General features: G+C 37.8%; 2 protein-coding genes across 6 annotated transcripts in view; one reads left to right on the forward strand and one right to left on the reverse strand.

The window, feature by feature from the left end:
* The window catches only part of tnpo1 (transportin 1), a 32,127-nt gene extending 24,556 nt beyond the window's left edge, over positions 1-7,571 (reverse strand). For 2 of the 5 annotated variants that reach the window (XM_015388368.1, XM_015388372.1), the window contains exons 1-5: positions 7,436-7,571; positions 7,221-7,332; positions 3,395-3,470; positions 2,222-2,371; positions 284-390 (exon numbers count right to left, since the gene is read on the reverse strand). In XM_015388368.1, the coding sequence (XP_015243854.1) occupies positions 284-390; positions 2,222-2,371; positions 3,395-3,470; positions 7,221-7,325 (438 nt within the window). In that variant the 5' untranslated portion in view covers positions 7,326-7,332; positions 7,436-7,571. Of the gene's footprint in view, positions 1-283; positions 391-2,221; positions 2,372-3,394; positions 3,471-7,220; positions 7,333-7,429 lie in introns of all 5 variants that reach the window. The other 3 variants (XM_015388371.1, XM_015388370.1, XM_015388369.1) reach the window with 3 other exon arrangements.
* A 2,085-nt stretch (positions 7,572-9,656) lies between these two features.
* LOC107093367 (MOB kinase activator 1B) lies at positions 9,657-22,569 on the forward strand. The gene is made up of 6 exons (XM_015388383.1): positions 9,657-9,929; positions 12,340-12,506; positions 16,120-16,213; positions 18,298-18,431; positions 19,698-19,861; positions 19,972-22,569. Exons 1-6 carry the CDS (start codon positions 9,916-9,918, stop codon positions 20,047-20,049), a joined length of 651 nt encoding a protein of 216 aa, XP_015243869.1. The 5' UTR covers positions 9,657-9,915; the 3' UTR covers positions 20,050-22,569.
* The last annotated feature ends 271 nt before the right edge of the window (positions 22,570-22,840 follow it).

Below are 22,840 nucleotides of genomic sequence, written 5' to 3' on the forward strand. Positions count from 1 at the left end.
TATATATATAAAAAAAAAATAGCACCGTCCTTCCACCTCATGATTATTACCTGATAATTAGGAGATGCATGTGCTTAATATACAATATGTAAAGTTAGAGCATTATTCTTTATTTTTGATGTCTAGACGCCCTTTCTCTCACCGACACAAGCCATAGACAAGCCATGTAGCTGCAGCGAAAAACACGAATCCCATTTTGCCCAAAGCTGAATTCACTGATTCATGCAGCAACACTAGGTGCTATGCATATGAAGCAGATTATGTCTGAACTCTTTTCCCTCACCTCACATGTATTATAGTCCTCAGAGTCCAGCAGCAGGCAGAGTTTAGGCAGAAGCTCAGGCCAGTTTTGCAGCTCTCCTTTGGAGGCGATGGTGGTGATGAGGATACCTACAGAGGAGAAGTCATTTAGTTTCACAAGTCAAAGAAATCTAATCTTACCAATATGGAGGAGCTTTATACAGCACTGGAAGGTGGATTTGAGTTAGACACAGCTGCAGCTGTGAGGTTTATGCTTTGCTTTGCAGTAGGTTCAAACAGCAAGCAATAAAAACCACAAATCATTTGCTTTCATGAAAGATTCTTCTATCAAACGAACCGCAGATCACAGCAGCTACAGGCTGCAAAGCCAGTACTAAGAGCAGGTGAAATGCATTTAGTAACAACATGGAACAATCAATGCTAATAGTGCTCGCAGACATGACCAGAATAAAGGAAATTGTCTTTTACTCTGGGGCCCCTGCTTATGTTTCACCTTTTAAACATTCCTAGCTCAGCCCCTTTTATAGAGAGAGGAGAATAAATGTGCAGGAGTTCAGAAAGGCCAATGTGTCGAAATCCATCTAGTTTTAGCTGCACTCCCACTCCGAATGTTGCTTCAAATTAGCAGCATCCTCTTAAGCTGCTGCAAACGCAGACAGTCGGAGGTGAAGCACAGCAGTAACAGTTGCTGGGCGGTTCTGCCAACACCATGAGATAAACCAGCCACGGTACTTCCCAAACATCCCTGGATGGAGTCGTTTTCTTCTTAGGAAGGAAAAAACATGGAGCTTCATGGCAGTCTAACGAAAAGCTCGACACATTCAGATGAACGTGCAAGACCGCATGGTGTGCATTTTGCATTTGGACTAAAATATATAAGCATCCTGCAATCGGTGTCTTAATTCATTTACATGGTTTAGACTATTCCACTGAGCCTGGGTTAAATAGATCATGTAGCATTTGATGCACCTTAGCCTGTGGTTTGACACAGATATGTCAGGCTAGGGTTTCTAACCTATTTCTAAGCAGCACTGCTCCTAAACCTTCAGTTAGGATTTTTTTTTTTTAATAAGGGGAGAAAGGTGAGTAACACTATTTAATTATATTTCAAGTACTTAAATAGAAATGCAAAGTATTTTGTTTACTAGTGCTCTGTTATATAAGAAAAAAACAAAATACAAAATCAGATTTCTCTTTTTTGTAAAAGGAAAAATGGAATAAAAAGAGGAGGATGCATACTAAAAAAACCTAAAATGAATAAAACATAAAAATATGGTTACAACTCCAGTTCTACAACAGATTAAGGATAAAAATAACTTTTTTTTTGTATAAACAACTCTGCAGACGCTCAAGTCAAATAATTAAGTCCTCTACATTTTAATTATAGACAGAAATATAACTTAGTGGTTCTCGCCTTACTAGAATAATGAGCTGAGCTGAATAAATAAACTTCACTTTAAAAATGTTTATTTATCCAACAGGGAAACTAAAATACCCTAATTAATAACCCCATTCGTTTATCTACAGAAAGTTAATTTGATAATTACTCTTCCAAAAAATGCATGAATAAACTTTTTTGTTTTAAATATAAAATAGCCTGCAGTAGATGATAACTAAATTAGATTTTTTTTCTATCTCTACTAGTCTTTGTGAGCATTAGCATCATATTTATTGAAATTAACTTCAGCTGGGGGAATCAAGGGGCTCCCAGATATAGTAAACACAAGGTTCTATCAAATACTGCATCCCTGCAGTGATTCAATATGCCGTGCTGCTTATGGAGATTTAGAACACACCTACACAGAGACTTTTTTTAAGCAAAGATGCAACAGCGCTTTATAAGACAGAAAAAAAATTAAAATCTACCATAAGCCAATCTAACACAGATGGGTGGAAACAAAGATGACAGAAGCAGGTTTTATAGAAAGATCCCTGTAGGGTGAAAGTTTAGGTAACTCACCCACAGTGGCTCGAATGAGGGGAGATGTGTCCCCGATGTTTTGGAGGCATTCGCTCTTGATGAAATCAGACACTCCGTTTGGGAAGTTCTGATAGTGAGCCTTCACATTGTTCTTCAGAATCAGTCCACTCAGGGAACGGGTCGGTTCATCTGTGGGGGTGGGAGGAGGACAAAGAACAGGTCAGAGGTGATTAGAGCTCACTGTGAGCTTACCGATGCTCAGTCGATCCAGGATTCCCTTTTAAAAACATGAAATGAGACTGGGTTGAAAATGCAGCAGAAGAACATTTTTAGAAAAGTACATTTGCATCATTTTTGTCCCCCTTTCTTAGGTTTTTCTTATTTTAGTCACACTTTAATGTTTCAATTAAAGTTTCCAAAATGTCAAATCTAGAAATAATGTAAATAGGACCCATCTGACATCATATAAACACTTTGGAAAAGTCAAAAATTCACATTTACTCAAAAAAATATATATAAATAAATCTTAATGACACAAAGACTTTTCAGCAAAAACTTTAGATAGAAAGCTGGACTTTATAAAGTCCGGTGTTTCTTGTCACATTTGACCTAAAACCTAAAAATCACACCAACACTGATCTTAGTAAGATCAGCCAGCCCACCTCTGAAAGGCTGAAGGATAAAATAGCAGATCTGAATATGATGCTTTAAATGGTGGAAATAAAACAAATCCAAAAAGCTAAAGATCTAAAAACACTAATTGGCAACACTCAATGAGAATGTTTGCATCATTGGTTAATATCCTTTTTTTACTAAGAACCGGGTTGTTCTGGATAGCTTCCCTCTGAATAAACAATATCAACATTTAATAAACAATTTAGGCTCATTATGTCCGATACTAAAATGCTTTTAATGGTCTGATGAATTAAACTGCATTTAATTTAAGAGCAGCGGTTAAAGCAGCAAATCAAGATGTCTCAACACCCTCCTGGATCTTTGCAGACAGTCATGCCAAACGCTGCATCTATGCCAGGAATCAGGTTTAAATTTAGCCTGACCCATATTCCCAGAGCCGCATCATCTATAGCAGAGATGCCCTTGGGTCACCCAAGTCATAGCCAGACGGATCCATCCCCCCCAAAAAGGTGCTGCATTAAATAAAATGATACAAACATGAGGTTAGAAAAAAAAGGAGACTGATAAACTGCTTACCTTCAGATTTTAATTTGGTCAAAACAAATATCAGATAGTTGTTGAAGTCTGGATACTGGTTCAGCTGCTCCAGTCTCTGAGAAAAACGGTTGAGGAAGACAACTATACAGATTTATATTGCCGCAATGAAGCACAACGTTTATTTTTTATTATTGTTTTCTTTTCATCCACACGGTGGAGAGGTAATAAGTGGCGGTTTGATGTTTCTATGGGTCATAAATATGTCATTTACCACGACCGAGCGCAGAGAGTACCCGACCAGATGGCGTCTTTAGGGCAATATCATGTATGAGCTAATGATGTGGCTCATATGAGGGGGGGAGGGATTACATAAGCAAGTCATTTAGGATCAGCAAGCAGTCACACAGAAACAAGTCAGCCTGGCTGAGGATGATCCGTTTCCTCTAATGTGAAAATACTCAGGCTCGTTTGCAACTGATAACTGTTTAAAAGTAAAACAATTACAGGGATTAATGAAGCTGCAATTAGCAAACCGTGCAGATAGTCCTTATTAAGTTCTCTGAACTTTTTATATTTCCCGCTCAATCTCATCAGAGGGTCATGAGAACGTTTATTCCAACATGTCTGCGCTTTATGATTCAAGGTTTGTTCATTTCTGGCTCTTTGAAAAATGAGACGACAGCAGATGTCAATGTGAAAAGCTCAAATGACAGCCGCTCAGGTTTAGCATAAAATTTAAAAGCTGAATGATTTTTGCCAAAAATTTAACTGGTATTGATTTTATTTCCACTATAATCTGCATAAATCATAAGCATGAAGACATTGAACCCCAGGGTTTCATTGTTTTCATGACCTTGAAAGCTTGCTTATTCAAAATCTATCAGTGAAGGACTTTACTGTTACTTCTACTAGCAGGCATTGATCCGCTACTAACTGAAAATCTATCTTCCTTTCTCTGTGGTGTCAAAGACTTTTTAAAAGCATTACCATCACCTGAAGGGCTGGAGTGAGTAAGTCGGAGTCTTCCTCTTTTTAAATGTAACGTGATAAAGGCTGAGTGCCTCCAACATTTGAGAAATCGCAATAATATTGCGCAGCACTGTACCACATTTCTCTGTAATAGACCATTAGATAAAGCTTGTTTTTTGTTTTAAACAGAAAGAAACAATTGGTATTAATATTTCTGTACCACTAATCTGATTACAGCAAACTGCTAGCTGCCTAACCAATATGCTCCTTAGGTTGTTCTCATTTGTAACATTCGTTTCCGTTCGTATTTCCGTATTTCTCAGAAGCATTTATCTCATTACGCTAATCCGGATTGGCTGGTGATCACAACAACTGCAGCTCTGTCCGACCGTCCGCTCTAACCCCTAAATCCCCCCAATCACTATATAGAGCAGGGACTATATAATGGACTTTATAATAACCTCAGTTAACTGACAGTTCGGACAGAAACATGCTCCCTGCTGGTCACATGACTCCGCCTAACCGCACGGTGCCTGCACTATCTTTGTTATTTGTCACTGTTGTCAGGTATGGCGACAGTGGGCAGCTGTGACAACAAAAGGCACAGCATTATGGGATAAATCTGCTCATCTAGTGACCATGGACTGTCACTACGCAATCCGTCCCGGAAGCACGATCCATTCTGCGCATGCGCATCTAGATATACATCTGGGTTGCCCTCGATTTTATTTTGTTAAAAAGACCTAAATTACGTTTTTCCCTTCCCAAAAATAGTAAACGTACTAAAATATAATGTGTTGAAGGTTAACGATGCATTTCCTGAGAAAAAAAGATTGATTTAAATCCTTTTTGTTTTATCGCTTGTTTCTGCCCGACCTGCACTGGAAATGGGGTCCAACGCTACTTCCAGAGGCTAACTTTTTAGCTTTTGGATTTAAACATAAATCTAGTCTTTTTGAGTTTTATGTTTTCGTTTAGTTTTAACCTTATGCTATATAGGCGTAAACTAAAGAAAGAAACAACTAAAATGCAGAAAAACATGCTTTAATTATATTTTGCCGGACTGCTCTGAGCATGTCTGATGATGGCGTCAAAGAGGTTTAACGAAGAAAATGTAAAAAGCATTAAAATTGTCTCACAAAAGTCATAAAACATTTTTTAAAGATGTGCATTACCATTCTTTGGTGAGTTAAGGATAGAAATAAGTACTTTTAGTACCATAATTACATTATTTATTTTATCAATTTATTTGCACATGTGCAGAACGGATCATGCTTCCGGGACGGATCAGGTAGTGACATGGACGATCACTACATTTTAGGGTGCATTGTGGGAAATTTCGAGTCCACTACCTTTTCACCCACTAGGGCTGTGTACGAATGTCTGCCCAAATCACTATATAGGACACTATATAGGGCCCTATATAGTGGTTACAACATTTTAGATGAATGTCTAAATGTCTATTGGATGAAGAAGCGGTGGACTCAAAATTTCCCACAATGCACCTTGACAATTAGTGATCAACAATGGTCGCTAGGCAAGCAGATATATCCCGGAATGCTTTATGAGGAGAGCATTACGGGACTTGTTGTCACAGCAGCCCGCTGTCGCCATAGGCTGTCGTTACCAAACAGCTATAACCAATACGCTAACTACTACATAGTGCCCTATAGAGTGGTTAGGGCGGACATTCTGACACAGCCTGAGTCACCTACCCTATCAGTAGCTTTCACCACGACGCAACATCATTCAAAAAACCCTTCTCGCTTCGAGGCTCATCTCAGACCAGACCTGCTAAACTGTCCATAAACAGTATTTTTAGCTGCTACAACTCCAGTCTTTCCCATAATCTGGAGGTATTACCACCTATATTAGCACACCAGCTAATATATCTGTTCTGGGCTGCTGTACCTTAATAAGAAGCACTGGTTGGGGTTTATCTAACTTTCCAGCGTGGGGAGAATCAAAGTTTGGCTTTTCTTTGCAGCTGAAAACACTGCCAGAAACAAAACAAGTCTTTTCTGTAAGCAAGTAAAAGTCCTGTAACCTCATTTTAAGGCAGCAAACAGGTGAGGAAATGGTAGCTATGCTACTCTATAGGCTCTATGAAGCCAGATCAAACCCTGAAAACCTTCCTGATATTTTAGTACCAAAACCTGCTATTAAGGAAAATGCTGTCATTTTGAAATGAAAGCTTTTTTAGTATCATTTGATTGAAAAAAAAAAAAAAAACATATGTACCAATTAAAGTGCATGGCAGTAAACTGTAAAAGAGGAGAATTAGGTCATCTGATCTGTGCAGAAATGTCATAGTGGTTCCTGAATTTAGGTTATTTTTAAGCTTTTGTAACCTTACAAAGCGAAAATAAGCAAATTTTGACATGGAGGTTGGTTTAAAGCAGAGTTACACGGGGATTTTATTCAAATTTATTCAAAGTGATTAGATTCTGTGGTAAAATAAATAAATCGCCTTTTTATGCAACCTAACTTAATTTTCAAGAAATGATTATAAATAAAAATAACAGAAGCTATACAATCACAGTTATGATAAAACCAAAGCTTTTAATTTAATGAGTAATTATAGAAATGGTTCAGATTATTATGAACAGCTGTTTACTTTAGATATATTAGTGTTTATATGTACATTGTTTGGTCATTATCATGTTTAAATATAAAAATCATATCGAGCACATATGAATTGCATTGAGTGCATGACCTTGTTAACCTCGGTGAGGTTTTTGTGGTGAAATAAAGGAGCTGAAAGGAAAACCCCAGCAGTAGGACAGGCGAACATGCTTCTACTGTTGACGCACATTAGCAACAGCTAGCCTGTTGAGTGATTTAGCTCTGTTAGAAGAAATAAACCCGATTCCTGTGTGGCTGAGGGAAAGGATACTTGCTGGACGGATCTCTGCGTGGACGTGTCTGGTGACTGAGACTCCTTTAGCAGCTGTAGTATTTGCTGAAGCCCCTGCTCGTCTGGCTTCCACTCACACTCCATCTTGCTGCTGCCGCGGATAAAGCAACAACATCAGAGCCAACGGCTTTTAAATGAACCACCCCGCCCTCCGTTAAAAGCCCAAACCGTGTTTGACAGAAACGCACTGTTACCTGCTCTGTCCTGGCCGACCTTTTCTCTTGTTGTGTCCTTTCTGTTCAAACGGGAGCGTCTGTCTGGGTTTTCAGACATGGGCCCGTTTCGGCAGACACGTCTGTTCTCACAGCCAGACGAAAAAAGCTTCAGGTCAAACAGCCCTGCGTTGATTATAGCCTCCTGCTTCGGTCAGCTGACAGCTGCGGGGTCCTAGTGCTCATCGCTCAGCCGTATATTTCCTATTTATCCATAGCTTTATATTATTATTGTTTTAATAAATTTCAATTCGCGTCAACAATTTACAACAAAGACTTTTCCAATGGATATTATTTATATGACAAAGAGCCCCATAAAATGTAAATCGATAAATTCCAGATAGTTCCTGAAGGCATCACAAGCAAGCCCTCTGCCTTTAACTGAACCAGATCTATACGGAATTCGTGACATTACTGTTTCGAATACGAAAATGTATTTACATTTAATATGATATTGATACGTAAAGGTATACCTTTTACCATTTTTAAATGTTTCAATTATTCATAAGAAAATGTATAAATAAAAATTATGACAGGGGCGGAGCTAGATGTGGGGCCAGGGGTGGCCATGGCCACCCTTAGCCTATCGTTAGCCACCCCTGTGGCCACCCTTACCATTTTCTTCCCTCTAATACAGATGGTAGCAGCAATAATACTGTCAGATGGAGTATTAAAAACTTTAAAATTTTTCAAATATTAACAATTACTTGACAACAAAACCTCTGTGGTTTATTATGCACATCAATATACTAACATTAAAGATGATAAGTACAGAGTTAAATCCTCTTTTCAGAACTAGATTTTGTGTTATAATGGGGTGAAGAGAAAATGCAAGTCATCTAGGAATCCAGTTAAGTTATACATAAACATTTTAATAAAAACATATTAAGTGATAAATTGATTAATTGATTGACTTTATTGATCTCACAGTGGAGATATTTACTTTATGTAGATATTAGTACTTGTAAATATAAATGTTATGAAGAGTAATTATTAGGAAAAGGAGGTAAGTAATTACAATGGAAAAGATGTTCGCCCCAGAACTCATACCTGAAAGAATTTTATCCACTATACCTTTTATCTAGGAAGTATTGATGTTTAAATATATGCTTATTTTTGTTAGCAAATGTTGTAGGAAAGTATAGTTTGTCTTTATTTTGAAAATATGAATGTTTTGCTCGTTAACTTTCCTATTGAACAGTATAGATTGACCCTCAGGTTCTGGCACCTATTCACTTTCGTCCACTCCTCAGTGTACATTGGTTATTGCCTGGCCATCCTTATAAAAAATTTCTGGCTACACATCTGTGACAGTAATAACACAAAATGGTTAGAGGGTCTAATGATTTTTAAATTGTCTCATTTTTTTATGCAGTAATGGGAAAACATATTAGGTCATCCTTTTATTCTTCATCCTCTTTATCTAAATGTATATTATGTTAAGAATACAAAAAACAACAACAAGTAGTAGTAGTAGCTTAGTATTTTCTTACTATAACTGCATAATTACAATTCACATAGTGTATAAAACTGTAACTGGAGCGTGTAACAAAAGTAACTTCCCTCTGGGATTATTAAAGTATTTCTGATTCTGATTCTGAAGAGTTCAAGAAAAGAATAAAGTGAGGAAGTGGCTGCAATACTAAAATCAGCAGGAATTATATGGATGCTGTTAATTTCTAAGGAGACTGAGGACCAAAGTGGTAACATGACCACAGCAGGCGCATTGATGAAGATTGAACAAAGTAAAGCAGATCTAGCAGATAGAACTCAGGAGCCAGGAGTAGAACAAGAGAACCCAACAAAGAGCAAACAGAGAACAGAAACTTGAATACTAATTTGAAATGACATGGAAAATAGGTGGGTGCAATCATCAGAAATAAACAAAACAGATCATAACAGATACAAATTCTGAGGGAGGTTATAAAGCGAATAAAATATATGTCTATGAGTAACATTAGGGTGTATGAAAGAGTTTCAGAAAAAATTATCTCAGATTTGCTAGGATTCCATTTTCTATGTTACTGCTGACCACATGACTCTGAGGAATGTTTTAAATATCTACTGCAATCATATAAAACAAACAAACACAAAAACAACACTGCATTCAGACAGCGCTTCCAACCCAGTATTTTCATTTTCTTCCACTAGGTGGCAGCACACACTAGAAATATGCTTGGTCCGCCTGCTTGAAGTGTCTGCTGAAGAAGTCACATCTATTGCTTCTTGTTTCTCTGCGTCTAGAGCAGCTGTGGCATATCGGGGTGTCCGAAAGACAAAGCTGCTTTCTCTATTGTTTGCTCTCTCCTTTTAAGTCTGCGCTAATAGTTATTTGAGATTTTCTTTGGTTCCGACTGAAAAGGCCGAGGAAAGAAGAGTGAGATTGAAGAGTTTGGTCCCTCTGGTGTCCATCCTCTCAGCCTGATTTTAAATATCGCCTTTTTTCTGATCTCCGAGGAACCATGAGCTTCCTTTTGTGAGTTATTATTGCTTGTTTGATACTTGTTTTTGTCTTTCTGATTGGGGTTTAGTTGTCGACAAAAAAGGGGACGACATTTCACAGCTGAAAGCTAGCTAGCGATCAAATAAACACGGGATTAGACTACTTCCTGGATCTGCCTTTTAATCGTTTTTTCTAATTTTGGGTGCGTTCTTTGTATTTTCGTATCTTTAAAATACTCAGATTTCCATTTACTTTATTCAACACAAAAATACATTCAGGATATTATAGAAACGTTGTTATCATCATAATACGAGTTTTAATCAGTTTTTCGTGTGGCCTGGTTATTTGCTGGTGCGTATATTGTGCTAACAAGTGCTAACATTAGCTTTGGGTAGATTATAGCACATTCGATCTTATTCTTGTGTAAGGACTGTGTTCCTGTGTAACTAAACATTTGATTACATAAAAAAAAAAACCCCAAAAAAACAAAGCTGGCTATGATCACTGGATTTGTACATGAAAGAAAGTGTTAAAGGCAAGCATAAATCAAAAGTATTTTTTTAGGTAAAGTAATTTTTATGATCACATTTCTTAAACAAACATTATACATTTTCTTTTTCTTAAAAACTAATCGAAATAAAAGTTGTGCTGAATTATAAATTTAATGGAGCTTTGTACTTTTAGGTTAAGGTAACCAAAAATCAACTATAAATTAACTATATTTATCATTTGTACTCTTTTACCATCCTCTGTTTTTCAAAGATAAGGGTTGAACAATCTTATTATAATTTTATGACATTGAAAGATTTCTTCAATAATACATTTTTTTTTAGATAAAACACAATGATACACTGTCATGGTCGATCTTCTTGAGCGAATAAACCTCCCAAATCTATGATTAGTTTTTCTCTATTTTTAATTAATGAAAATCCTTTATTTCTTCTTTTCCATTGACAGCCACACAACCATCTCTTTCATATCTGTGGTTCTAAATTGGCCCTTTTATAAAAAGCCACATTCTCTATGTTGTTGCAAAGCCTTTAGCTTTGTTTTCACATTAAGAAGGTTGATTTAAGATAAATTGAGGATAAAAACCTGTTTACAATCAAAATGAGCTGCTTTCACATAAATGCACTCTGAAGGAGATTATTGCAACTATGACTAAATTTGTCTTGAATTGAGTTTACTTTAGTTTTTAGATGTAATTTTTTTTGTTAAAAACTATTAATTAACCATTTAGTTATTGTTTGTATCAACTCAAAACAAACATAATGAGTTTATTTTTTTTCATCTCTGCCGACCCTTAAACCTTTGTATCTTCTTATCTATTATTGTCTAGAGGTTACAGTTCTGCTCAAAGACTAATTGATGTGGTAGTGAGACTGAGAGACTCAAAACCTACCATTTGGTTTAAGCACAAAGCCAGGTGATAGGGTGTTGGTTTAAAAGTGGTGTTGAGCTTTTAAAGTACCTCTTCACCATGCGAACCCAAGCAGTCCTTAAACAGTCATCCTGGGAGTAAAAAGCGAGAAACTGTCATAAACTATTCATGTAGATACTCATTCCCAGTTAAAATATGGCTGAATTTCTCCAACTAAAGATTTTTAACATCAGGTGTGTGTGTGTGTGTGTGTATAAGAGCGACTCTTCTACAGATCCCTCTGATCTAGAACTTGTTGATCAACCAGTCCTCAGATGACACAACCTCTCTCCTTTTTTTCCATTATAGGGAAATATTTTACGTTGCTTTGCTTGCATATTACTTATTTGCTTACACACTGTATAGTGCATATTTGCCCCATATAAAATGAATACCCTGAACTTCCTTATCAATGCATTTTTATTTTTTTTGCACCATGTTTTGTTCTCCCACACTGTTTACATTTGATCGCTGCTGCACTTTATAGAATGGAAATGTTCATTTACTGTCTGAAATACTATATTAAGCGAAATTTTGTTTTTTTATACACTCTTTGTATACAAAATGACTATAAAAATTGTCGAAGTCTAATATTGATGTAATCTAGTTGAAACATTTGTCATGATAAATAGGTTTTTATGTGTTTAGAGAAACGATTAGAGGGTTTTTTTTGTTTTGTTTGGAAGCCTTCGGTTCATTTTGGATCTGCTTTGGCAAACATTGTAATTAACAGCCCAGCATTTTGTTTTGTTTCTGACCCGTGCTTTGATGCCTGAAAGACTCTTCTTTAATGGGGCAGTGTGGGATGAACATGGCCTCATTAAGCACAGAGATGTACTGTTCTTTCCCCCCCTAGATTTTTTTTTATAGCATCGGCGTCTCCTTTGTCAGTTTAAAAACCCGACATCTTGACTCTGTTGTTGTTTAAGCCGACTTTTTTCCCCTCTGTTTCTGTAAAGTCATGATCTCTCATCGAGTTATTCGTGTCTCTGTTTGTCGTCTTCTCCCCAACGTGACCCACAGTGGAAACCGTTCATCTAAAACTTTCAAGCCTAAGAAGAATATCCCAGAGGGTTCTCATCAATACGAGCTGTTGAAACATGCCGAGGCGACGCTGGGGAGTGGAAACCTGCGCATGGCGGTCATGTTGCCGGAGGGGGAAGACTTGAATGAGTGGGTCGCTGTCAACAGTAAGTCCTGCCTTTTCCCCTCCTCTGACTCATCCTTTTTCTGCTTCAAAGGGCTTTATCTCAACACCTGTTATTCTGTTGTTTTATTTAAAACATTTCTACTCTTGGCTTTGAAATGTCAGTGTCTAGGTCATGAATCAGAGAGTGGACTTTCAGGATGTCAGATCTTGGCTGTCCCTCTAAAGACTGTGTGCTTTTTCATGCCAGACAGACTGCTGTGAATGTTAAATAGACTTTATTGACCATTTGGTGAGAGCCTTGTTTACTTTCCACTAAGCAGCAGAAAATGGCTGTTTAAAGGTAAATTCCTCCCTCTGTGCACTTTTTTTTTTTTGAGCAAGACAACATGCAGGCAAATGGTTAGTTCCAAGACTTTTTTCACTGTGATGTTATCCTGATATGTAGTTTTTATTAGAGTTTGTTGCACAAGCTCTCCTGACTTTCACAATGAAGGGAAGTTGCTATAGATGTGCTGCTAGCGGTCACTCCTCTTGTCACCACAGCTAACGGACTTTTCACATGATTGTTGCTCATGAGAAGCTGCAGTTTTATTATATATGTTGTTTCTTTTTATATAGAGTATAATCGTTCCAGATTTGCCTTTTTTGTTTGAATACTGATCATTAGAATACCTCACTGAAATGTTTGATACACTCGGAACGGCAACTTTTAAATAAGTGCAAACTTTTTTTTGTTAAACTAAAGAATTAAATCACCAATTTGTAAAGTTCTGGTTCTGTTGAAACAGCAAAACTTCTTTTTTATTCCTTGCTGCACCAATATCATCTTACTTTTTGTCAATTTTATCCCACTCCTATTGTGTTCTTTTACCCATATTGGGAGGCGACGTTTTTATCTCCCAATAAAATGCAAACTACCACATTAACCTATTGAGGCACTGCGCATAGACATGGTAACAGTGCTGCATTTTATTGGGGGAAAAAAAACCCGGACCAGTTCTGCTCGACAGACCAGCTGTCTGGAGAATCCTTCTGAACCTGGACACTCCACCCTGCCTTCAAAATGATCACAGCAGATTCTAGATGTTTCCAAAGGCCGGTCTCTGTTGGTGAAGTTTCCAAGCTGTACGGTTCATGCTGACATTTAGCATTCAACTCCAACCGAGTTTGATAATTTTCCTGGATTGTTGGTTAGCAGCGGGAACATCTTCTTGCTGTTGAACATCTTTGAATGAACCCAACAGGAAGCAACCATTGTAACAGCAATGCTCCAAGATTAGCGTCAAAGGCTACGTTCACACTGCAGGCCTTGATGCTCAATTCCGATTTTTTTGTGAAATCCGCTTTTTTTGCGTTGCCGTTCACATTTCTAAATATATGCGACTTGTATGTGATCACCTGTGTGAACTACAGTCATACAACGCAAGTGTCCCGCATGCGCAGTAGAGGACTCAGTAACATCACAGGCCAGCGTGCTCTATGTTTACGGAAGTAAACATGGATGGTAGTGCCGGAGCGCATCTAGCGATCTCTCCCAACCATAAATACACAATCTTTTCAAGATGGTTAAACATAAATACTGCTCTCCGCATCATCACCCGCCATGGTTGTTGTTTTTCTTGCTGCTTCTTCATAGCAAGACCCAGAATAGTGACCTTTGTCGGGTATTAATGGCGTTCAGGTCGGATGAATGTGACCTGACCCTTCAGACACAAAGATATGATTGGTATCGGATTCAGGACCACATAGCCAAAAGGCCTGGATCGCATTGGAAAAATCGGATCTGTGTCGTTCAGACTGCCATGAAGAGATTCAGATTCAGGTCGCATATGGGCCAGAAAATCGGATTTGGGTCACTTCAGGCTGCTGTGTGAATGTAGCGTTGTGCCACAAGTGATTTTTGTATTGCAAAGGTAACCTTGCACTGCAAGCTGGATTGTCTTGAGATCTAAGTTTTCAGTCTCACAACAAATCCATCTTGAGACACTCCCGCTAATACATTTGTCTCATAACAACCAGCGAGTCGGCCCAGGGACATGCCAGCAATGTTTTTTAGGGGCGGGACATGTAGGAATGATGACACTCAGAAGGGCCTTGCTGCAGCATTACAATCATAGCTACGCTGGAGGATTCAGCTGTCGATACTGCAATTGACTCGATTTTAGCTAGAATTGCAACAATTTCTCGTTTAAAAAAAAAGGAGCAAAGAGAAGCACTTTGTGAATTTGTAGATTGGAAATATGGCTGTGCTTTCAAGTCCAATCTGCTAGTTGTGAAAACACTCAAGAAGCTGCAGACGAATCCTGTCACAGTTTGCTGCTACAATTGGCTGCAAGCGTATTATTGAAGGCGGGTACTAGCTGGCACGTCACCAGTCAGCTTGAAATATTGTACTAAATATCCCTCCTTTTCACCGATAGACTGAAGTGCAGCCATCCCAGATTCATTATATAGAACTCAGCTCAGTTCTACACATATCCATCTGGATACTGCCAGGTTATTGCAAAGGGTCAGCAAGATATAAAGAAATGGGGACACCTGAAAATAGATCCCAGATGCTAAGCTGACGGTGATCAGTGCAGAAATTATGTTGATGGAAAATAAAGAGCTGTGATGGAGATTATAATAAATAGCAGTGTTGAAATTGTCAACACCAGCGTGTCGTTTAGTCTGCTGTTGTGCAGCACTGTTTGTAACCATAAGTCCATCTGCTGTGATGAATAATATTTCCTTTTTAATTCTTATCTTTATAAACACACATGACAATACGTTGACTATAGCAACAAATTCAGCTGGTAAATGTGATTTGGCTCAATCTTTGTGTTTTGGAGAACTGCAGCAGTTGGCAGCCAGAGCAAAGCTGGAATATGATGATAAATAATGACCTAAGTTCTTAGGAAGAATTTATGGTTGAAATAATTCAAACCTTCTTTAGAAAATGTCTTTAAAAGAACCAAACTGGGTAAAATGGTTGATTAGGCAAAATGAAAACGGCAAACAAGTTATTTTACCTTAATGTTTTTAAAAAAACAACTTTTCTTAAAATTTAAGGAGATTTGCTTGGATGATTCACTTTCCTGCACGATAATTGGAGGCTTAAATCTTGAATTATGTATCAGATTTAAACCTTTTTTGTGTTCATAACTGGCTGTAGTCTGTGCTAAAGATGCCCTGATCGGATATTAATATCTGTACGGATCTGATCCATCGGGACTGATGCATTCAGTCTATTTCTCTAATAAAATTCAAAAGGTAAAGAATCACTTGAATTGCAGAAAAGTTTTTTGATTTTATCAATACTGTCATTTTGAACCCTTAGAGTTGCATATTTGTTTTTCAGGGTTGAATCTGTCCTTTCAAAGAAAGTTTTTTTTATTTTTTTATTTAGGTTGCTTTTTGGGATAAACATGTACATTTATATATCATACTTGTTTTTTAAGGGGGAATCTATGACTGCTTCTTTAAAAATACAACAGTGATGATGATAACAGAAACAAGCGGCTCTGTGTCAGAACAGTATCAGGATGTGCAGATATCCAAATTCAAGAAACAGAAGTGAAAAAATATGGATCGGTGCATCCCTAGTGTTTGTTGATCATCTAGTTGAGCGGAGAGAGACTTGCTTTGATTCTCAGCCTTTTTTCTTTTCACAGCGGTGGATTTCTTCAACCAGATCAACATGCTGTATGGAACCATCACAGACTTCTGCACAGAGGAAAGCTGCCCAGTCATGTCTGCCGGTCCAAAGTAAGAGCACCAATCACATCCACTGCTTTCTAATAATCATCTGGATTTCCCTTTTCTTCAAACTGCATCACTTCCAACACGGTGGATCCTTTGTGCTTTCTTCATTTTTTTGATATGAATAAAAGTAAAGAGAAAACTTTTTTTTTCCCTCCATTGCTTCTATACTTTTCCATATAGATCTTTTTAATTACAGAATAATATCCTGGCCGTGGGCGTGCTTTGGTGGCGCAGTGGTTAGCGCTCACAACCCATGTATGGAGGCCTTAGTCCTAGACCCGGGTGACCCGGGTTTGAATCCGGCCTGTGTCTCTCCACCTCTCTCATACCCCCTTTCCTGTCAGCCTACCATCCATAAAAAGGGCCACTAGTGCCATAAAAAACTAAAAAAAAAATTATGATAAAATCCTGACCTTTAACCCCTTGATGCCTAGTGTTGCAAATATGCAACAAACTGTTTTTAATCATGCAAACAATTGCATGCGCATTCAATACAGGTTAATCCACATTTGGGAACCTTTGCCAAGGATTTGTTTATGGTTAAACTGGTCCCTGGCCATGTGTGTTATTCCTTTTCCTTATGTTTTGTGCAGTTTTCAGATTAACAGTCTCTATTTGACTTAAAGGCAAAAATAAATGTGTCAAGGAAGGGCTTCTTTTTGGTCCTGCTCAGATCCACCTGGTCCAGATCAAAGTTAAAAAGCAGGGTTCCCGCGGGTCCTTAAAAAGTCTTAAAAGGCATTGAATTCTTCAAATTAAAACTAAGACCTTAATTGGTATTAAAATGTCTTAAATCAGTCTTTCGTAAGTCTTAATTATTAAAACATCATAAATAGGATTTTTTATTTTTTTTATTTTTGTAATCTAAATAAAACGTTAAAATTGCCTTTTTTTAATAAAAAAAAAAAAAACAAAAAAAAACAATGGCTCGCTATTATTGGTTCCGTCCCGATAGCGGAACCAATAAAAGCGTTGTTGCGGCCGGGACATTTGGGATTTACTGTTTGTCTGGAAAATATGAGCAAGTGTAAATGTAACCAAAATTGGCTCCAGCCAAGAGTTTTCTCCATGGCTAAAACCAGTACCAGGGAACATATATGAGGCTCAGTGGATTTTGTGCAAGAAGTCATTTAAGCTCGGAACGATGGGAATTAAGGCAGTGGAGTCGCACATGCGAAGTGCGAATTACAAAGCGTCAAAATCAAGTTACCGAGAAACAGCCGGTATTTCTCTGTTTTGTTTCACCCTTGTCTCTGCAACACCTCCACTTATCACCAAATCAAACATACTAAGAAAACCATACAAAGAAAAATAGCTGCAAAAAAGACTTAGCACTGGTTATGTTGTGGCTTTAAAACAGATTTGTTTTGTTCCCTGCTAAAACAAAGTTTGTGAATTCAGTTAAATAATTGTTAAAATATATCTGTCATTTGTGTGTTTTTAGCTTTCTTCCTGTATGGGAGGCTTTTTAAAATTTGAAACATTAGTGTAGTTGTTTATGTTAATATAAACCGTTGGGTAAAGTTGTCGCAAGCGGGTTTTTCTTGTGTTTCTTGTGAATTTGGTCTTAAATTTTTATTTCAAGTGGCATTAAAAAGTTTTAAAAAGTCTTGAATTTAACTTGCCTGATGCCGAAGGAACCCTGAAAAGGCTAACTGATGAGGATTTAAACCTGCAGCCACCAACAGAGTGAAGGGCTCAGCTAAACAATGGATGGTACATGCTTTAAAATGCTTTAACTACATTAGTAGTAGTATCTGCTTCTAGTACGGGGGGGGGTTATTTATAATGTTATGTCCAAAAACAACCAAAAAGACACTGATAAGTAATTTGGAGGCTTAATAATGATGCTGACTTATTACAATGGTCATCGGCCAATCTGAGAGACCTAACAACTCATCCTGCTGCCTCACCAGCTGATGTTCACCAGGCGTTCTGCACTGTGATGACAATTTTACATTAACTGCCGCCAGGTCTGCTGAGAATGAACATCTAATGGCTATCCAGGTCGTTCTTTCCTCTTTATGTTTGCTCACACGCGTTTATTCTGAGAATGAAACATACGTTTTCGCTGTGCTTTCTCGTAGGTATGAGTACCATTGGGCAGATGGAACCAACATCAAGAAACCCATTAAATGCTCAGCTCCAAAGTATATTGATTACCTCATGACGTGGGTGCAGGACCAGCTCGATGATGAGACGCTTTTCCCTTCAAAGATCGGTAGGATTTGCTCCCTGGTTCCTTCCTTTCTCTGTAAAGTTTTATTCTACAGGCTGCTTTCATGTCGCTGCTGGAAAATAAAGTTCTCTGAAAGAGAAAATAGTTTTTTTCCCACTTAATAAACTGATGCTGCAGCTAATAAAATGGAAATCCCGAACCTATAAAGTAAACATGACCCATCTTATTTATGATGCCTTCATGTTTACAGTGAAACTCATTAAGTTCCCTATTCTCTTTTGCACATGGAGGCAGTTCCATTTTACGCTATTTATTTTAGCATTGGTACATTTCATGCTTCTGCATGAGGGACTTCATAAAGGTTCATGTTCTGTAATTTGTGGCTGAAACATCCAGTCGTGTCTGAGCCCCTACCAGCTGAGGCCTGTGTTGGTAAGGGTGGGGTTATTTTTTTTAAAGATGCTGGCGCCCAGCCTAAATGCCAGCTGTAGTGTCCATCTGAGGGGAAGAGCTAAACACTCTCTCCCTCTGGCAACAGATTTTTTTTATCCGTTTTCTTATCCATGGAGCAGGAATGACGTCCACACCCTCCTCTGGGTGTGTGGTATTCTGGAGCATCCTGTGTGCAAAGCAACATGCATCAAACATTTAATTAGCTGTGCCGCTTAGCTTTAAAGGTGTATGATTGTTGATGAATTAATAAATGTAAAGCCCAGTTTAGCTGTAAGCAGCAGTGTAACTGTTCTTATTTTAGTGGGTTTGTTAAATAATTGATCCGTAGAGACTCTTTGTGTGCATTTGTGCTCAGTTTTGCCCACTGTGTCTCTGATCTACATCGCAGTAGAATAGAAGAGGTCTGTCTGAACATGAAGGTGTTTTCCATCCTGGAGATGAATGCTTAACATGTTGCTGTCATGATTGTTCACACTTTCCCCCGATCATGCCGCAGCCTGCCAGCGAACACTTTTGCAATCCTGGGGAACATGCTGTCTCAATCTTGTTCCTTCTTGCTTTTCCTGTGAGCTGGGCTAAACGGATACCAAGGCTTCATAACCATACCAACTCTTAGGGTTTTAAATCTAATGGGCGCCTTGCAAAATAGTTTCTACTCTGCAAGTTTCCTAATTTGACCTCAAGGCAAATATGAAATATCGATCGGGGTGATGTGACTGTGAAGTGTAGAAAAAACGGCCTCTGAAGGTGAAGGCTAAACACTCTGTGTCAAGAGTTCTGACTTCAGAGCCATGCAAAGTTTTGTATAAAGTATTTCTCCTTATAGACCTAAATGATCTGTCTTTTATTTCCAAGGCGTTCCCTTTAAGCGCAACTTCATGTCCGTGGCGAAGACCATTCTGAAACGCCTGTTCAGGGTCTATGCTCACATCTACCACCAGCACTTTGACTCCGTCATGCAGCTGCAAGAGGAGGCCCACCTCAACACATCCTTCAAACACTTCATCTTTTTCGTTCAGGTAAAGAGTCTCGGATATTTTAAGGAATGAGTCAAATATCTACCCATGTGGATTAAAAGCCTTTCCTGACTTTTCTGCTTTTGTCTTTTTTTTCTCTCTGTGTTTTTAAGGAGTTCAACCTCATTGACAGAAAAGAGCTGGCTCCACTCCAGGAGCTGATTGAGAAGCTGACCACTAAGGATAGATAAACACCAATGCAAACTTGTATTTTATTGTTCTAGTTTTTGCACAGATACCCAACCCCACCCTGGCTGTATGTATGCAGTATAAACTACGTGGATTTCCAAGGGGGAAATGTTTTTAATATTGCCAGGAAGCAGACTGGGTTTTTTTTTTGATAGGTTTAAGGCACCAGGACTAATTTTATCAGGGATTACAGATTTAATTAACAGAGAAAAAAAACATTTAGGTGTATGGAGAATAATCCCTTGTATCAACACACAATGATTTAGGATTATAGAGACATATATTGTATGTTCTTTCATTTTCTCTTTTTCTTTTCTCCGATGGTTCGACACACTCATAAGGGAGAGGGACAGTATAGATTTTATGGGGAAGATTTGAGCCAGCTTTGAAGCTTATTCAATAGTTTTACTCTTATCATTTCATTCTCAATGAAAAGGTCAGACTTTAGTTGAGTCTTGTTGCCATCAGTACAGAAGAACCCTAAGTGCCTAGCACGGCTCGTTGTCGCCCTATATCAACAGTGAGAACTGTAAAAAGATTTAAGGCCATATTTGATCAGCTTAGTTAAAATTTTCCACCTACCTCCCTTTAAACCCAAATAGCCCTGACTTCTCCCTCCTGTCCCATATCTTGTTTTGGAAAGTCTCCCTGCTGTGTGCTCTTGAGAGGGTGATGATTAAATGAATGTGTTAAAGGATATAGAAGTGAGATTAGAGCTGTTTTTTTGTCATTTTAGAGCAGGGACTAATAATAAGCTTTTAGGATTGTCTAGTGACAAGTCCCTGTGTGCTAGTTTACCCACCTGAAACCTTTATGTAGAAACATTTCGCGACGGATCCAAAACCTTAAACTGTACATACATACCTGCTGATAGATACAGATAAATATTTAACCTCCACCGTTTTTGAGAACTGTAAGCATTTTGAGTCAGATGACACCACATACTGTACCTTGGTATCTGGATAGCCATGAAGCACTTTGAACAAGTTTTTTAACCACTCTTGCCTGAATGTTTTTCTCTGCAATATGTTGAATTTTGTGAGAAGCACGCATAGTACTGTTATAGCTTCAGGTTTTTCAGACCTATGATTAATTATTTCTGAGATAAAACTATTACTGTCTTAAAACATTTTAGGGTTTACTTTCAGCAGCCATTTTTTAAGTTGGTATATAAAGCCCTGCCGCGTCCTGATCTGTTGGTGTAGACTTTTGGTTGGGCCGTTCCAACATTTTTAGGTCGTCCTTTTGTTGATTTGAACTCACTGGAATGCTAAAAAGAACCCAGACGGCTTTCTGTGAGAGTCTTGATCGAAAAGGACTGTTGTTTCATGCAGGCACCCAGAAACCAAAGGTGTTTCTGAAGAAAGGTAACCACAAAGCATGATGCTGCCACCAACGTGTTTCACAATAGAAATGGTTTTCTTTAGAGTATGTTTCCCTGTGAAACATACCGTTCGAGCCAGTTTTCAGAGAAAACCTGTCCAGTTTCTTTCTTCTTTTTTTTTTTTTATTCATACATCTAGTCCAGGCATGTGAATTATAGAGGAGGTTTTTCCTCCCTTATTCCCTCTGTTACAGTCTATTTTATTCCATCTGGAAAAATGCCACTTTAGTCTCACATTTTATCCAGGTAATAAATGTCTCATTAACTATAGAAACCTCTGGAAATGTTTATCAGGGTCTAAGTCTTAAAAACCTGAATTCTTAACAGTATTGTGTAGTTTTGAGTTTTCCTGCTGTATCTCCTTCCTCATATTTTACCAAATGAATGTTAAACGGATCGATTTCCTCTGAGGTTAGCTGTAGGGCACAACTAAGGTTTCCTTATGCTTATGTGTATTTTTTTTTTCCTATTCTTTAAATTATAATACTTTTGTGCTTTCTCCAGCCGAAGCATGCTCCCTTTCCTAATGTCAAAGTTTAGTTGCTATGCAATGACTGAAAACAACACTAAAAGGATTACCAGTTGGCGCTTTCGTATTCTGAATCTTATACAAACTTTCTTAATAGTGCTTGAATTTGGGTCAGACAGAAATGGAAACCCCTCTCTGTCTGATTTAGTAAAAAAAAAAGGCATTTGAACGTTTTATAACAGTAATTTCTTGGAAGTAAAAATGATGCACACTTGTAAATATTGAGGATTGACTGATTTCTAAGTGAGCATGAAGTGGTGGCTTTTTGTTAAAATAATACATCGAGTCTTTTTAGAGGCTGCTTCGTCTCCTTTATTCAGTTATTGGAAAACTCATGTTTTACATATTTAAGATGTTTGTTTCACTTTCTTATCTAATTAATATGAATGTTACTGGTCAGCAAATACTCTAACATGTAATAGAATAACCGGTCATCCTCATGAAATGCCCATAACAAAACCTCCAGCCTCCATTTGATCCTCTTTACTTTATCAATTGATGAGATGTTTGTAAATAATGGCTTGATATGGATTTTCAGTGCTACTGAATTGGTTATGCTGTTTACAAGGCAAATAAAGGTGGTCTTGACTCGCCGAATCTTGTATTTTTACTGTGTACCCTGAGTTTAGCCAGACTAGATTGGAACAGAGATGCTGTTACTTCATCACACATGGACAAATGAACTGCATTAAAAGCTTATAAATAACCCCTTATTAATTAGAATACATTGTGTAATATCTTAGATGGCAAAAATGCAAGACAGTGTTTTCCATGCAACGCTTAGTTCTGTATGAAAATGGATAAGTTTGATATAAGAATGAAATTATTAATGAAACATTCAAATTTTCCACATTTGTCATGTTACAGCTAAAATTGATGC

This window comes from Cyprinodon variegatus, unplaced genomic scaffold, assembly GCF_000732505.1.
Source record: "Cyprinodon variegatus isolate N-32 unplaced genomic scaffold, C_variegatus-1.0 Scaffold421, whole genome shotgun sequence".
Taxonomy (NCBI): domain Eukaryota; kingdom Metazoa; phylum Chordata; class Actinopteri; order Cyprinodontiformes; family Cyprinodontidae; genus Cyprinodon; species Cyprinodon variegatus.

Coding starts and splice junctions, on each gene's coding strand:
- LOC107093367 (XM_015388383.1), top strand. Junction 18,432..19,697: donor GCTTTTCCCTTCAAAGATCG/GTAGGATTTGCT, acceptor TTTATTTCCAAG/GCGTTCCCTTTAAGCGCAAC. Junction 19,862..19,971: donor ACTTCATCTTTTTCGTTCAG/GTAAAGAGTCTC, acceptor TGTGTTTTTAAG/GAGTTCAACCTCATTGACAG.